At 40.1% G+C, this 16,851-nt stretch overlaps 1 protein-coding gene across 2 annotated transcripts in view; it reads left to right on the forward strand.

Moving 5' to 3' along the window:
* The first annotated feature begins 1,461 nt into the window (after positions 1–1,461).
* Positions 1,462–16,851, forward strand: part of LOC121947017 (CDK5 and ABL1 enzyme substrate 2-like) — a 40,414-nt gene continuing 25,024 nt past the window's right edge. Inside the window, exons 1-8 of one of the 2 annotated variants that reach the window (XM_042491881.2) lie at positions 1,465–2,855; positions 4,206–4,298; positions 6,705–6,782; positions 6,926–7,025; positions 7,645–7,810; positions 8,032–8,129; positions 9,291–9,397; positions 9,513–9,717. In XM_042491881.2, the coding sequence (XP_042347815.1) occupies positions 2,281–2,855; positions 4,206–4,298; positions 6,705–6,782; positions 6,926–7,025; positions 7,645–7,810; positions 8,032–8,129; positions 9,291–9,397; positions 9,513–9,717 (1,422 nt within the window). In that variant the 5' untranslated portion in view covers positions 1,465–2,280. Of the gene's footprint in view, positions 2,856–4,205; positions 4,299–6,704; positions 6,783–6,925; positions 7,026–7,644; positions 7,811–8,031; positions 8,130–9,290; positions 9,398–9,512; positions 9,718–16,851 lie in introns of both variants that reach the window. The other variant, XM_088081875.1, reaches the window with a different exon arrangement.

Consider the following 16,851-nt stretch of genomic DNA (forward strand, 5'->3'; position numbering starts at 1 on the left):
AAATTGATTGATTGTTGTGATTACACCGATACTAAATCCCATCTCTGTGTTGCAGTGAATCGATGGATCAGTGGATCAATGGATTGGCGGCACTGGACTTCACCACTGCCTCCTGTACATCCACAAAGGTCAGTAGCCTCTCAACAGACGAACCTAAATACACTCTCTGTCCGGCTGTTATCATTGTAATTAAACTGAACTGAAGGATTTCCATCGTCTAATTCTATTGATCGCTTCCACTCAGACGATGGAAAAGCTTTCGTTTCTGTCTGAGAGACTCGAGCTTCATGTTTGCAAGTCAATGGGGTGTGACAGGAAATAATCTAAATCCTATGCAAACTGTCCCACTAAATCCTACTGCTGCGGTAAAATGAGAGAACAAGTAGCTCACCTGTGATCCCACATCGCTGTTTCACTGACGTGTTCACAAATGCAAAATAGAGAGCTGGTTCAGTTTTCTCAGAACAGAAACACAATGTAAAACATTTCTTGCCTGCCTGTTTTTTCCCTTAAATCCATCAGAAAGACACTTAAAATGGACTGTTAGATCATCCAATAGGGGAAGTTATTGGGGCATCTGGACCAAAATCTATTTTTGACAACTTATTATCACTGACAGCAGCTGACTGGATGGGTTATTGCAAAGGCAATGTAGTGACGTAGGTGATTTAATAACAAAAAAAAAAACAGAGTTGATGGTTTATTACAATGTGCATGATCATTTTTACCAAATTTATTCATAACTGCATCGTTATCAACAGGGTCATTGCAATACCAGTATTAATGATATCCATTATATTTAAAGATGAAATGTTGGTATCATGTCGATAATACATTTATTGATTTATTATTTAGGATAATTATTTACACAATATGACATCATGTAAATAATGATAAGGGGGATGTGTGGGACAGATTTAGCAGCTTTCAGACCTTAATTTGAATTTGGAATAATTTCAAGAAATAGTAATAATAACAATTTAAGTAAGTAAGAAATAATAACAATAACAAATAATAACACAATAACAAAATAATAATAATAATAATAATAATAATAATTATTAGAAACTTTATTTATAGAACACTTTTCAAGCAAAACACAAAGCGCTGTCTAAAAACCAAAGGCAATAATTATAGAACATATGCATATACATACACCTACATATACACATAAAGACATACAAATACATACAAATATGCATGAACACTTACACAGATACATATCTGCAGATGCATATTAATGCGCAACTCAATAACTCAATTAGAAGCAGTAATACTAAGTAAGTGAAATAGAACAATAAAATAAGGTAAGGTAATAAGTTTCTTTTACAATATATTTGAGTTTTCATTTTCCAGAGATAGAGGGCAATCAGTACAATACAAGTATCATCAAATATAACAGCCCTCCCCACCACCATACACCCCCCCTCCGGCACCCCAAATAGTAAAATACACTTTATAACATAATAGCAAACTTATAATAGTAACAGTATTGAGGATGACAGTAATAAAATCGATAGATACACAATTAAATATATACACAATATATAAATATACACAATATATAATAAATAACAATATACATATATACAATTGTAACAGATACAAAAGGAAGGACACACATACTCAACAAAAGAATAAAAAATAATACAGAGAAAGACAAAAACACGCACCAGGAAAATAAAAATAAATAAATAAAGGAAAAGCTAAATGTTAATTATTGTAACTACAAGAGATTGGTGTACTATGTGCATAGATTATAGTATTATAGATAATAGATTTGTATGGAGTTGCAGTGCACCCGGCCATATAAGGTTCATAGAATAGAATAGAATAGAATATTCCTTTATTGATCCCCCATTGGGGGAAATTCCAAATGTTACAGCAGCATGAAAAAAGAAAAGTGAAATGTAACAAAGAAAATAACAATAACAAATAACAATAAATAAGTAATAAAATAAGTATGTACATAGAGGAAATAAGGTATGTACACATAATAATAAGTAAGTAATAGAATAGTATGTACACAAAAGATGGATGATCATGTCTGACCCTGGACGTCATTATTAACAGGTGCAGTGATTTCATCAGTTAGCATGAATGTGAATTAATAATTTTAATTTAATTGTGGAATTTGGGGAATACTTTCTTTGTTTCAAGAGCATCGCCCACTATTCTACTACACCCAATCAACTGCGAGTAAAATACATAATTATCAAAACATCCAATCAGCGCACAGGGGGGCGGGGCTAATACGGTCTCTCGTTGCCGTCGCTTTGAATGACCACATTTCAAACTAGAATGGCGACCGCTGTCTGCGGTCTGCAGTCCACCGGCAGCAACAGTAAACCGGCCAAAACACACCGAGAGCACCGGAGGAAAGCGAAGGACTCCAGGAGGAGACAGGCGGCTTTGTTGTTCCTCAGTAATATCTCACTCGACGGACGGCCCCATTGTCAAAACAGCGATGAAAACGTCGACCAAAAAGCCGCCGAGGAGCAGCGACTCGGGGACAGAGACGGCGGCTCTACTGTGGTCCCCCAGCCGGCGGACGGCCAAGAACCGGTCCTCCAGGTGACAGAGCCCACCACGGCCGGCAGCGGCTCATCCTCCAGTTTTCCCGGGGTACTCAGTCCCATCGGACCTTCTTTGGTAATGTCTCCGGGACCTGCCGGGGCAGCTGTTGTGGGAGCAAACGAGGTATTTTTGGAGGGTGGCAGTGCGGCCGAAACGCTAACCCCGGACACCCCTCTGTCTCCTGTGCCCACCGGGCACCAAGCCTGCTCCCGTGTCAGGTCTACGCCCGCCGCCCTGAGCCCGGTCCCGGCCGGCAGCTCACTGGATTCACGGCAGAGGTGAGCACTGTGTTGTTCGTTGGTTGGGCCTCTAAATACGCTATTCGCTTCCGCATAAAATGAAACCAGCAGGTGTTTATGAGTGAAAGGCAATGTTATTGTCATTGAGTTTTTGTTCCAGTAACTGTAGTTTTAACCTATAAGGTGTATGACATGTCAAATGAAAATAACGTGGGATAAGGGACTGTTCTTTATTTATCATGATGATGATAACATGACAATTTTAAGCTAATATTTGTTGTTTTTGTTTCCTTTTTTCTGGCGAAAGCCATCCTTGCACATGATGTGTCCAAGAACCGTTAAAATGTGAAAATTCAACACTGACTTTTGCTTGTACAGTTTCTGGCTATGATAAATGGTGTTATTTTGGCGATTCTTTGAGAAAACATGCGACTTATAAAGACCACATGACAGGCATGTTTTCATTAAAAATCGTCTGTAAAATAAGTACAAAAGTACAGCAATTTAAAAATGTATGTCCATCCCGAAACCAAAATAAAAAATATAAGTCTCTTCCCAGTGCTTAAAAAATTTTGACACGCCTCCCCCTTTTTGCACCACCACCTCCCCTCTCATAAATAACAAACAGCCCCTAACATCTACAAAGAAATATCTGATCTGGTCAGTATTATCATAATTTGGAGTAAATATCACATTCATTCATGTAAAAGCAAAAATCAGAAACCTTCATTAACGTGGTTTGGTGATGTAATAGATAGATAATAGCTCCAACAATAATTTCTGTTTTCAAAGTTTCTGGCTAAGATTAATGGTGTCAATTTGGTCATTTTTAAAAACAAAAAATGGCTTCTTTAAAAATCTGCAGTAAAATAAATACAAAATACAGCCATTAAAAGTGATATTTCCCTCCACTAAGCCAAAATGAAAACAAAAATCTCTCACCAGTGTTAAAAAAAATATTTGACATGCCTTCCCGTTTTTGCACCACTGCCGCCCCTCTCATAAATAAAAACAGTCCCTAGGCTGGAATACATAGGTGTACAATAGTGTGGTTTAACTGTATTCTCTGATGTTGAACACGGTTGCCTGGTGTCTGGTATTATTAGTGTCTTACATATAAATCACAGTGACTCGCCCGCTTTAAACCAAGACATAACTCGTGTATCAGTGGTCAGGTTAATGACGTGAGGTGTTGTTTGGAGAAAACATCTAATAAATCATGTCTCTCTTGTAAAAAGATGGTTGAAATTGACCTTTTACCTTTGCTTTACCTCCAAATCTGTGATGTTAATGACGTTTACATCATAAATTACTGATTGAGCCACATCATGTTAAGGCCCTTTACTTTGTTTTGTGCATTAATTCGGTGTTTGTTTTATTTCTACTCAGGTTGAGGAATGTCTCTGGTTCTCCTGGACCCAAAGTGCCAAAGAAAGTCCACTTCATCAAGAGTATGAGGCAGTATGATACCAGGGGATGTAGGTGAGTCTCAAATTTACACACACAAATACATTTACATACGGTAAACACAACAGAGGAACCCACGAGGAATGCTGCTACACTATGCTTCCTGTCAGAGAAATGAAAACCCCCACAAATGCTTCTTTATTCTGGACTCTGAAACATGCCTTTAACTCACAAGCAGTGTTATACTCCCCCTGCAAGTATTGTAATAAGCTGCTTAACTCTGGCACAGAGACTTAGTTTGGCCTGCAGAGGAATAACAGCAGCACAGCTGCTGCGTGGCGACTGCTACAGTAAATTTAATCACCCCTGGAAGCTTTGCAAAAGCCAAAAGAGGTGCAGTGTAGAAAGTGGAAATGTAACACCCCACTGCAGCAACAGTGAGGTAACCCCGATGCGAGGGAGGACTGAAATATCACACTGTTGTCGGGCTGCTTGACCCGCGTTAGAAAACAAAAGTATAATATTTGTTTGGATTTCGGATAATTCCTGCAGTGTTTTTCTTGCTCTGTCTGTAGACACTGAAAATGACATCATATTGTGTTTTTTTCCCCACTAAACAAATCACATGTTTTTGACTCCATTTCATTTTTTTACATTTTTCCTTCTCCTTACCTACATTTCATGCCAACATACACAATCATGCGTTTTCTGCGGGTGTGTGCCAAACAGTGATGGAGCAATCCTTGACTGCCACGCAGGTCTGACTTTCTGTTCCTGTTTGAGGAGGTGCATGTTACTCACTGAGCTGAAGAAAAGCTATCTAGATTATATAACTAAGCTAATTAAAACAAGAAGATTTATGTGTTGCGATATTGTCCCCTGTAAGAGATTTGATACGTCTCCCTGAGACCCAGAGACTGCTGACTGTCTGGTACTGATCTGCGTGTTGTGAGGAGCTGAACCTCCTGGTGTTTGCAGTTTAGCTGCCAAAAGCACAGTTGTGTCCAGTGGTTGCAGACCGATTGGTTTGTCCACATTTTTGTCAGAACAATAGAGTTTTAGTGAATGTGTGCTGTGTTTGTTTGTTACTTCTCCCTGGTTTCAGTCACTCAGGCTCTCAGCACCAGTTTACACCTCTGATCTCACAGAGTTGCAGAGACAAGCATCAGATTTTTCTAAATATATTTAACCCACAAACTTAAAAAAACCAAGAAGATTGTCTAATAACCATTTCTGATGCAAGATATTTTCACAACACAAAGTGTGTTCCTGCTGCAGACCTGCAAGAGTAAGTTGATCAGCACGATATTCATTTGCTAATTTACATTATAGCAATCTGATCATGTTTGAGTTTGGACCATTGATCTAACAACAAAAGCAATTTGAAAACATCACTCTGAGCTCTTGGACATTTATAGTATCCAATGTTGTAATGCAACCAAGAAAAGACAACATTAACTGTGTCACAATGTCCAAAATAGAAGACGATATCAGGTCTTATAACATGATATCACTATAATATCAGTATATTGCCAGCCCGATGCACATTAATTAAAATAATGTGCAGCTGCTGCCTAAATCTCCTTTATGGTTTAAATAATTTCAAACCCATTTAAGTTTAGCCAGATATGATATTTCTTTACCTGACTCATACAATATAAAACCGCAGTTTTAATTTTTTATCAGTTGTATTGGTTAATATCAATCTTTCTCTCTAGTGGCTTAAAAAATATTAACAGATTTGCAAAATAGTTGCTGATAGTGCTGGGAAATATGAAAAAAATTAGATGTCACAATATTTTTGAACAAATACTGCGATAACAATATAGTCCATATTGTAGCATTGGCTATTGGTACTTCAATAGAATATTTACACAGTGGATTTTTAATAAATTTGGAAAATGTTGCAGACTAATTTAAAGCAACACCCCATTAAAATCTTTTAAATCCAGAATAAAATAATTCGAGGTAGATTCCTTAAGATGGCAATTGTTTTAACTCACCTGGATAAGAAACACGTTTTTTATCAAACCTCAATTTTAAGTTATGTCTTTCTTTTGCTTAACTTTCTTTTTAATAAGTCTATTTCTGTGTTTTTTTTCTCCTTTGAAAACAAAATTATTAGTCTTAGTGGGACTCTCCTGTTCAAATAAATGTTAAATGTTTTTTTTCTGATTAATTCTCTTTTTAACGACTAATCAATCAACAATCTACCTATTTCTGTGACTGGAATGCAATGATAATACACGAGAGGCACAAACTGGGACTTGTCGTCCTGCTTTGAGCTTTTAATAGTTGTTGATAGCTGTTCAGCTTCGGCAGTGACTCAGACCGACACAGCAGTGGCTCTGTGACAGATTCCTCTGTCCGTGCAGCTCCGGCGACGATGAACATCGTGAGTACAGTAGCAGTGACTGTAGCTGTTGCCTGTAGACTGACACACCATCTGTTCTGTCTGCCTGTACTTGATGTGTCCTGCAGGATCGTGCTGATTTGTGCCAAGCGGTCGCTATACGCTGCTTTCTCAGTGCTGCCCTATGGAGAGAGTGCTCACCTCAGGTACAAAGAAAGCACCATCCCAAGCAGAGAGCACCCACTCATCACCACTTTTATGTTTTCATCAATCATCATCATCCTCAGAAAGGGGCAGTGGGAGTTCATCGTGTGTTGAAAATGACATAAATGTGACTCTTTCCAAACAGCGATCCTAAGCTGGAGGCTCAGAGACAAAGGCTGTCCTCTGTAGTGGCTGCTGACCTGCTTCCTTCCTTGGAAGGGATGGAGTTTGGAGACTATGGCAAGGTAAATGTTTATTTGAGTACTACATGTGTGATGAGCAGGATTACCACGGATCCTTAAAAAAAGTCTTCAATGCATTGAATTTATTTATCTAAAAATAAGGCCTTCATTGGTATTTTCAAAAGAGTTAAAAGACATTGAAACTAGGATGTTATGAATGGCTTTTCTCTGACATTGCGTTGTAAAATCACAAAATAATTGGTTCCATTTAAAAAAATTAACATTTTTTTTTAACTGAATTCCTCTTTTTAACTCTTTATAATGGGAATCAAAGCAGTGGAATAATACCATATACAGAGTGAAGCACACGTAATCAGTAATAAAGATCACTAAGAAATGCCAGGTATTAATTATAACCAGATCAGACTTTTTCACTGGACCAAAATGTAATTTTTTATGTTACAATAAATGTTTGGGCAAAATGTGTTCTTAACTCTGTAAAAAAGGTTTGTTCTTTTTTTTTTTTTGCAGTTTAGGTTATTGTAAAATTGGTCGTAAATTTTATCCTTAAATTTAATTAGTCTTAAGCTGTAGGAACCCTGATAATGAGGAATAGAAAAACTGTTGTTTGATACATCTGCCTGATTTGAAGGTTGCCGTCTGTCTCATTTTCCCTCCTCAGACGGTGTCATACGCTCAGTTCCTTTATCCGACCAATGCCTTGGTGAGACAGAAGAGCGGTGCACCAGAAACCGGCACGACTCAGACCCCTCTGTCACGTTTCCGTGGCAACGGGCAGAGGAGCTTCACCCCAGCTCGTCTGAACAACAGTGTGACACAGGACCCATGTATGTCTCCAATTTAGACCAACAGACCAACACTTGCTTTTTCACCATTAAACTGACAGCATTATTAGTAGTTGAGACTGATATTTGGAACCGATCATTAAGATAAAATGCCAATACAGATAACCGGCAAAATCCAGAATATTGGCCCCAATAATCGTCCTGGCAGATAATCCGTAGGCCCCTACATCAGGTGTTGTTAAACAGTTTTTTGTGTTTTTTAGGCATAGAGGAGGTGGTGGAGTACGATCCTAACCTGCTCAGTGACCCTCAGTGGCCCTGCGGAAGACACAAGAGGGTTCTGATATTTGCATCATATGTGGTGAGAATTTGCTCTTCTTGTCCAGTGTGTTTACATGCAGTCAAATATTTGAGACAAGGCAGTCTTTCTCCAGTAAAGCCATTTCTTAAAGGTAAAAAGAAAAACATGATGTGATTATACATTTAGGCAATATCGTTCCAACACGTTTTCGATCGTACAATCTGCATGATCGTGAATCAGGCATTAAACATTCCATATGGTATTAAAAGGGTCCTTAAAAAGTGATCAATTTCACTGAACACAAAGTAGGCTCCAGAGGTCTACAGGTAGACTATTTTGCAACTGCGAGCTCTGTCTGTCTTTTTTCAGCGTTTTCTGTCACTACCACAAGTGAAATAAGAAACCAATGCTGTTTTTTTAGTGCGGTCATGTTCAAAGTCCGGTCGGGCGCCAGGTGGGGGCCTCAGATCAATTTTAAACAGCCCTCGGCTTGTCCTTTAAAGTATACTATATAATTAAGACAATATTGGCTAATAAAGCAAGATAATGTTGGATTTATTACCTTTTATCTCATGGTGGCAGGACAATCATTCAACAGTTTGTTGAAATGCATCAAATAGGAAATGCGTAGGTGAAACTAATGTGTTTTCATAAAGATAGTCAATAAGCAAACTAACCAGATATTTCCTATAAGGCAGTAGACATGGCCACGGCAAAGAAGCACCAAGTTACTCAGTCACTTAAAGATAAAACTGTAGCATTTGTGTCATTTGTACGTATTTTTTTTAAATAACCTGTATGATGCGAGAAGCAGCTGGCTCCTTTAATCTGTCCCCAATTCAAAAAGAGTCTGGACATCCCTTCTTTAGTGCACACATATTGTTTCATACGGACTGTATTTGTATTGTATTTGCTTCAGAAATCACTGACAGGGATGTTCAATTTGACCTGTAGATTGCTCTGGTGAACTTAAAATTAAGCAGATCTCTACTTCTGAACCAATCTCCAGCCCTGTCAGAGAATAAAATACTTCCATTATGTGGCATCCACATGACTTTATTGTTGCTGAGTAGATCACATCACAAGACTGTAACCTCTAGCATGAGTGTGTATAAAACAGTTTGTATTGAGAAAGCAAAACTGAACTTTATTGCAGCTGTAATTCATGCTGAAATAAGTCACCTCTGTGCTGACACAAATGTTTGTTTTTCATCTCTGTAGACGACTGTTGTTGAGTATGTGAAACCATCTGACCTAAAGAAGGACATGAATGAGACTTTCAAAGAGAAGTTTCCTCACATCAAGCTGACTCTCAGCAAGATAAGAAGGTACAGATAGAGTACGGTTTTAAAATGTCCTCTGAGGCTGAACCTTGTTGTGCCTCCTCACATTTCTACTGTCTTAGAAAACTGATCAGTAATTGTGACCCCTCCTCTCCACCAGCCTAAAGAGGGAGATGCGCGCCATGAGCGAGGACTGCAGCCTACAGCCCGTCACTATAGCGATGGCTTTTGTTTACTTTGAGAAACTGGTGCTGCAGGGTCGCCTCAACAAGCAGAACAGGAAGCTGGTGGCGGCGACGTGCGTGCTGCTGGCTGCAAAGATCAGCAGCGATCTGCGGAAGCCAGATGTCAGCCAACTCATTGACGTGAGTAAAGTTTCCACTGAAACAGACTTCAGTGTAGAATCTTAAAATGAAGCACAGCATGTTTACTCTTAACCTGTAACAACCCTACACTAATAAGAGAAAAGTTAACAAAGTAGACAAACCTGTAATGCATGTAGTGCTTTAGATATAGTATTGTTAACAGTGTACACCAGAATAATGTACATGATGAAGTAATGATAGTCTTTCTTAAAATTTAGAAACATAGTGTATAATGTAATAAAAAAGTATGACATGTCGAAATATATAATGTCATATAGAATAATGTGGACTACATTATTTTTTTAATTCCCCATAACAGGAAACAAGTGCTTCAGAAAGACAGTAGATAAAAGCTGAATTATGAAAACTAGTTAATATTGTAGAAACAAGTCTGAAGAATTGCATCTTCTCTAATTCAACTGCTGCTGAGCAAAGTAAAAGTGTAAGAAAACGCGTTCCTGAATGCAGCGCTCAATCAGTTTACCTGTTGCCTCGCCTGCCTGCCTCCAACTCACTTATCTTGTCAAATCCCTGCGAAATGCCACAGCCTTCCGTCCCTGACTGCGAGTTCTGCCTTTGTCCCTTGTGGTTTCTGGTTGCCTGCTTCTGTGGCCGGTTGGCGGGCCATTTTGTGTCCCATTGTCCAGCAAGGCTGTGCTCATCAGTAGATAGGGAGTTATTGGTGAACTGAACCTCTTTTCCATCCTTCTCATTCAAAAGACCTCTGCTTCACACCAAGCTTCTCCTGCCTGAAACCTCACTTGTCCTTTCCCCCTTCATTGACTCTGGGGCTGACGCTATCATCGATGAGGAACTGGCTTGTCAGCTGGGTGTCGGCCGAGTGCTTCTTCGTAGCCCTGTCCCTGCTCAGGCTCTTGATGGTTATCTCTTGGGTATGGTAATACATCAGACCGTCACAGTTGTCCTCCTAATGTCCAGTAATCAAGAGTCCATCCAGTTCAACATCTTGCCATTCCTCTGATTTTGGGGTACTTTTGGCTTCGGTGTCACAATCCATACATCGACTGGTCGGCTGGGGTTATCTGTGGTTGGAGTGCGGCTTGTCATCAGGTCTGTTTGAAGCAAGCTTTTGCTCCTCTTCACTCACCACCACACAGTGTTCAGCCTGATGTCACATGGGCACCGCCTGAGTACTATGACTTTAAAGAGGTATTCAGCAAAGCCAAAACCACATTGCTACCTCCTCACCAGCCCTACGACTGTGCCATTGACCTCCAGCCTGGCATGTCACCACCCAAGGGTCACCTGTACTCTTTGTCTGTTCCCAAAAGAGAAGCTATGGAGACCTACATCAATGACTCCCTGGCTGCTGGCATCAACCATCATCGACTACAGGGGCCTCAACGACATCACCATCAAAAACTGGTATCCTCTTCCCCCCATTTCCACTACTTTTGAGCTGCCTCAAGAGGCCACCATCCTTTACTAAGCTCGATCTCTGCAACGCCTACCACTTAGTTCGCGTCAGAGAGGGAGATGAATGGAATACCACATTCAACACCCCCACCAGCCACTACAAGAATTTGGTATTCCCTTTGAGTTGATGAGCACTCCTGCTGTCTTCCAAGCTCTGGTTAATGACATGCTCGGTGACATGCTCAACCCCTTTGTCTTTGTCTACTTAGTTGACATCCTTACATTCTCTGAGTCATGAGAGGACCTCGTCCACCATGTCCAGTCCATCTTACAACGCTTGCTTGAAAAAGTGCAAATTCCATTCAACATCAGCATCCTTCTTGGGCTTCATTGTGCCTGCTGGTAGCATGAAGAAGGATCCAACCAAGGTTGCAGCTGTCTCGTCCTGTCCCTGACTCTCGCAAACAGCTGCAAAGTTTCGTGGGGTTTGCCAACCTTTACCACTGTTTCATCTGAAACTCGAGAGCTGCTTGCTGTCAAGTTGGCCCTGGAGAAATGGTGTCACTGCCTGGAAGGAACCAAGACCCCCTTCCTTGTATGGACAGATCACAAAAACCTTGAGTAAATCAGAACTGCTAAATGACTGAACTCCCTATAGGCACGATGGTCATTGTTCTTCACCTGTTTTAATTTCACCCTCTCTTACCAACTCGGCTCACGCAACATCGAACCAGACGCCCTGTCCTGCCAGTTTTTAGTAGAGGATTTTCCTGCCAAGCCCACTTCTATTCTGCCTGCTCCCTGCCTGGTTGTCACACTTACCTGGGAGGTCAAAGAGAGGGTAAAAGCTGCCATTGAGGGACAGCCTGGTCCCAGTGCCTGTCCTGCTGATGGTCTGTTTGTCCCTCCACATCTATGCTCTGACTCCAATGGGCCCGTGCTTCCAAACTCTCCTGCCATCCTGGCATTCAGCGCACCAAGGATGTCTTGCTGCAACGTTTCTGGTAGTCCATGCTCGATGAGCATGAATTTGTCAATGCCTGCCCCATCTGCAACCAACGAAAATCATCACATCAAACCCCTCCTGGTTTCCTTCAACCTCTTCCAGTCCTTCATTGTCCATGGTCCCACATTTCCCTGGACTTTGTTACTTGCCTCCCTCCGTCTGACGGCAACACTGCCATTCTCACTGTCGTGGACAGGTTCAGCAAAATGGCTCACTTCATTCCTCTGACCAAAATCCCCTCTGCCAAAGAAACTGCTGAGATGGTGTCTATCCACACCTTCATTGGATCCCTGTTGATGTGGCCTCTGATCGGGGGTTCCAGTTCACCTCCATCTTCTGGAGAGAGTTTTGTTCCCTCCTTTGGGCCACCGTCAGTCTGTCTTCCGGCTTCCACCCTCAATTTAACAGGCAGACTGAAGGTAAAAACCAACAGATGGGGAGTGCTCTCTGATGCCTGGTCTTACAGAATCCTTCATCCTGGTCCAAGCAGCTTGTGTGGTTGGAATATGCCTACAACACACTAACCAGCTCTGCCACAGGCCTCTCATCTTTCCACTGCGCATATGAGTTTCAGCCTCAGCTCTTTCCAGCCCTTGAAAAGGAAGTCTCCTGTCCCTCAGTTCAAGCTTTCATCCAGTGTTGCCACTGTACCTGGGCCCAGGCCTGCAACTCACTCCTCAGTTCTGCTGACCGGTATTCCTCTGTCGCCAACTGATGCCGCTCTCAGGTTATAGCCTTTCAAGTTGGCCAAAGGGTCTGGCTCTCCTCCAAAGACCGAGCCCTCCAAGTGGAATCCAACAAGCTGGCTCTTATGTTCATCAGTCCATTCCCCATCCAACAAATCCATTGACCCCACTACTGTGGGGCTGAAACTCCCCGGGTCTATGTGCATCCATCCCACCTTCCATGTCTCCAAGATTGCTGCTTGGCATTACCCTGCCTCGATGTTTGTGCGTGAGTTCACCTGTTTCGTTACCTGTTGGATTCCCCTTGTGAAAGATTGCCATGCTTTCACTTGCACCAATCCTCTGTGTGGGTGTCCCTGTTTCCTTGGTGGTTGGACTTGTGGATTTGAAGATTCCTCTGTGATTAATTGCTTTCCTGCAGTGACCCCACATTGTTCCCAAGCCCCAGAGACTTTATTCAACATTTTTAACTGTGCTGATTTTCACCTGCCTAAACTGCGCAATAAAGGTCATTACCAACTTTATCTTTTGTCAGTTGAGCTGCTCTTGGGTCCTAAACACACCCGTTTTAGTACAATCTGGCCAGTCATGGACCCAGCGCACAGGTTTTCCCCCCTCAACCGTTTTGAGAGGATCGAGGGAGTCCTCCAACAGCATGAAGCCCTTATGGCTTCCGCTGCTACTGGAGCTACTCATAAACAGGCGCTCTCAACATTTTGAACTATGCTGACTTATGCTGACTTTCACCTACCCAAACGCAGGAAAGGTCATTATCAAATGTATCTTTGTCCACCAAGCTGTCTACCACAGAGAACATTTCCAAAGTATTCACAGTTGTAATCCTTAACATTAGGGGAAGGGAAGGTCCGTTTGAATCATAAGATGGCATGTCATGAAAAATGTAAGATGAAAAGTCAAAGCAAAGTTAAGCATAGTTCAACATGCTATATTATGATGTTTTTGCATGCTATTCTATGTGGTCTTATGTGGTTTTCTGCTGTTTTTTGGACATGCCATATTTTCAAATTTTTCCCATACTATAGTCTTGCTTTTTCTGTCATTTTTTCAGTATTCCATATTATGGTGTTTTAGATCGTTTTTGCAAAATCTTTTGCGATGGCATGTCTTGGCATGCGATTTTATGTGGTTTCATGTGGTTTTCAGCAGTTTTCGGGAAATGTCCTTTTATGACATTTTTGCTACACGATAGCCTTGCTTTTTCAGTGATTTTTTCAACATGCTATATTATAGTGTTTATGGCTGTTTTGCACCATGCTTTGCTATGTCGTGTCTCGGCATGCTATTATATTTGGTTTTAAGTGGTTTTAAGCTGTTTTTTGGACATGTCATGTTTCAACATTTTTTGCCATGCTATAAGCTTTACCTTTTCGGTCATTTTTTCAACATGCTATTTTATGGTGTTTTGGGCCATTTTTGCAAAATCCTTTCCTATGGCGTGTTTTAGTATGATATTTTGTGTGGTTTTATGTGGTTTTCAGCAGTTTTCTGGAAGGGTCATTTTTTGACATTTTTGCCTTGCTTTTTCGGTCTTTTTATTAGTATGCTATATCATGGTGTTTTTGGCCATTTTTGCAAAATCCTTTGCTATGGCGTGTTTCGGCATGCTGTTTAACGTGGTTTCATGTGGTTTTTAGCAATTTTTTGGAGGGGTCATATTTTGACACTTTTGCCATACTATAGCCTTGCTTTTCCTGTCATTTTTTCAACATGCTATTTTACGGTGTTTTATGCCATTTTTGCAAAATCCTTTGCTATGGCGTGTTTCGGCATGGTATTTAATGTGGTTTCATGTGGTTTTTAGCAGTTTTTTGGAAGGGTCACATTTTGACATTTTTGCCATACTATAGCCTTGCTTCTTCGGTCATTTTTTCAACATGCTGTTTTATGGTATTCTTGGCTCTTTTTGCAAAATCCTTTGCTATGGCGTGTTTCAGCATGCTATTTAATGTGGTTTCATGTTGTTTTTAGCAGTTTTTTAGTGGGGTCATATTTTGACATTTTTGCCATGCTATAGCCTTGCTTCTTCTGTCATTTTTTCAACGTGCTGTTTTATGGTGTTTTTGGCCATTTTTGCAAAATCCTTTGCTATGGCGTGTTTCGGCATGCTATTTAATGTGGTTTCATGTGGTTTTTAGCAGTTTTTTGGAAGGGTCACATTTTGACATTTTTGCCATACTATAGCCTTGTTTCTTCGGTCATTTTTTCAGTATGCTATATCATGGTGTTTTGCCCATTTTTACAAAATCCTTTGCTATGGCGTGTTTCAGCATGCTATTTAATGTGGTTTCATGTGGTTTTCAGCAGTTTTTTGGAGGGGTCATATTTTGACACTTTTGCCATACTATAGCCTTGCTTTTCCTGTCATTTTTTCAACATGCTATTTTACGGTGTTTTATGCCATTTTTGCAAAATCCTTTGCTATGGTGTGTTTCAGCATGCTATTTTATGAGGTGTTATGTGGTTTTTAGCAGTTTTTTGGAAGGGTCACATTTTGACATTTTTGCCATACTATAGCCTTGCTTCTTCGGTCATTTTTTCAACATGCTGTTTTATGGTGTTCTTGGCTCTTTTTGCTAAATCCTTTGCTATGACGTGTTTCAGCATGTTATTTAATGTGGTTTTTAGCAGTTTTTTGGAAGGGTCACATTTTGACATTTTTGCCATACTATTGCTTCTTCGTTCATTTTTTCAACATGCTTTTTTATGGTGTTTTTGGCCATCTTTGCAAAATCATTTGCTATGGCGTGTTTCAGCATGCTATTTAATGTGGTTTCATGTGGTTTTTAGCAGTTTTTTGGAAGGGTCATATTTTGACACTTTTGCCATACTATAGCCTTGCTTTTCCTGTCATTTTTTCAACATGCTATTTTACGGTGTTTTATGCCATTTTTGCAAAGTCCTTTGCTATGGCGTGTTTCGGCATGCTATTTAATGTGGTTTCATGTGGTTTTTAGCAGTTTTTTGGAAGGGTCACATTTTGACATTTTTGCCATACTATAGCCTTGCTTCTTCGGTCATTTTTTCAACATGCTGTTTTATGGTGTTCTTGGCTCTTTTTGCTAAATCCTTTGCTATGGCGTGTTTCAGCAGGCTATTTTATGAGGTTTCATGTGGTTTTTAGCAGTTTTTGGAATGGTCACATTTTGACATTTTTGCATTACTATAGCCTTACTTTTCCTGTCATTTTTTCAACATGCTGTTTTAGGTGTTTTTGACCATTTTTGCAAAATCCTTTGCTATGGCATGTTTCAGCATGCTATTTTATGTGGTTTTATGCGGTTTTTAGCATGTTTTTGGAAGGGTCACATTTTGCCATTTTTGCCATACTATAGCCTTGCTTCTTCGGCCATTTTTTCAACATGCTATTTCATGGTGTTTTTGGCCATTTTTGCAAAATCCTTTGTAATATACTGTTACTGCATGCTATTTAATGTGGTTTCATGTGGTTTTTAGCAGTTTTTTGGAAGGGTCACATTTTGACATTTTTGCCATACTATAGCCTTGCTTTTCCTGTCATTTTTTCAACATGCTATTTTACGGTGTTTTATGCCATTTTTGCAAAATCCTTTGCTATGGTGTGTTTCAGCATGCTATTTAATGTGGTTTCATGTGGTTTTTAGCAGTTTTTTGGAAGGGTCACATTTTGACATTTTTGCCATACTATAGCTTGCTTCTTCGGTCAGTTTTTTTCAGTATGCTATATCATGGTGTTTTTGGCCATATTTGCAAAATCCTTTGCTATGGCGTGTTTCAGCATGCTATTTAATGTGGTTTCATGTGGTTTTTAGCAGTTTTTTGGAAGGGTCACATTTTGACATTTTTGCCATACTATAGCCTTGCTTCTTCGGTCATTTTTTCAACATGCTGTTTTGTGGTGTTTTTGGCCATTTTTGCAAAATCCTTTGCTATGGCGCGTTTCTACATGCTATTTATTGTAGTTTAATGTGGTTTTTAGCAGTTTTTTGAAGGGGTCACATTTTGACATTTTTGCCATACTATAGCCTTGCTTTTCCTGTCATTTTTTCAACATGCTATTTTATGGTG

This window comes from Plectropomus leopardus, chromosome 9 (genome assembly GCF_026936395.1).
Source record: "Plectropomus leopardus strain MGB_pleo_1.0 chromosome 9, ASM2693639v1, whole genome shotgun sequence".
NCBI lineage: Eukaryota > Metazoa > Chordata > Actinopteri > Perciformes > Serranidae > Plectropomus > Plectropomus leopardus.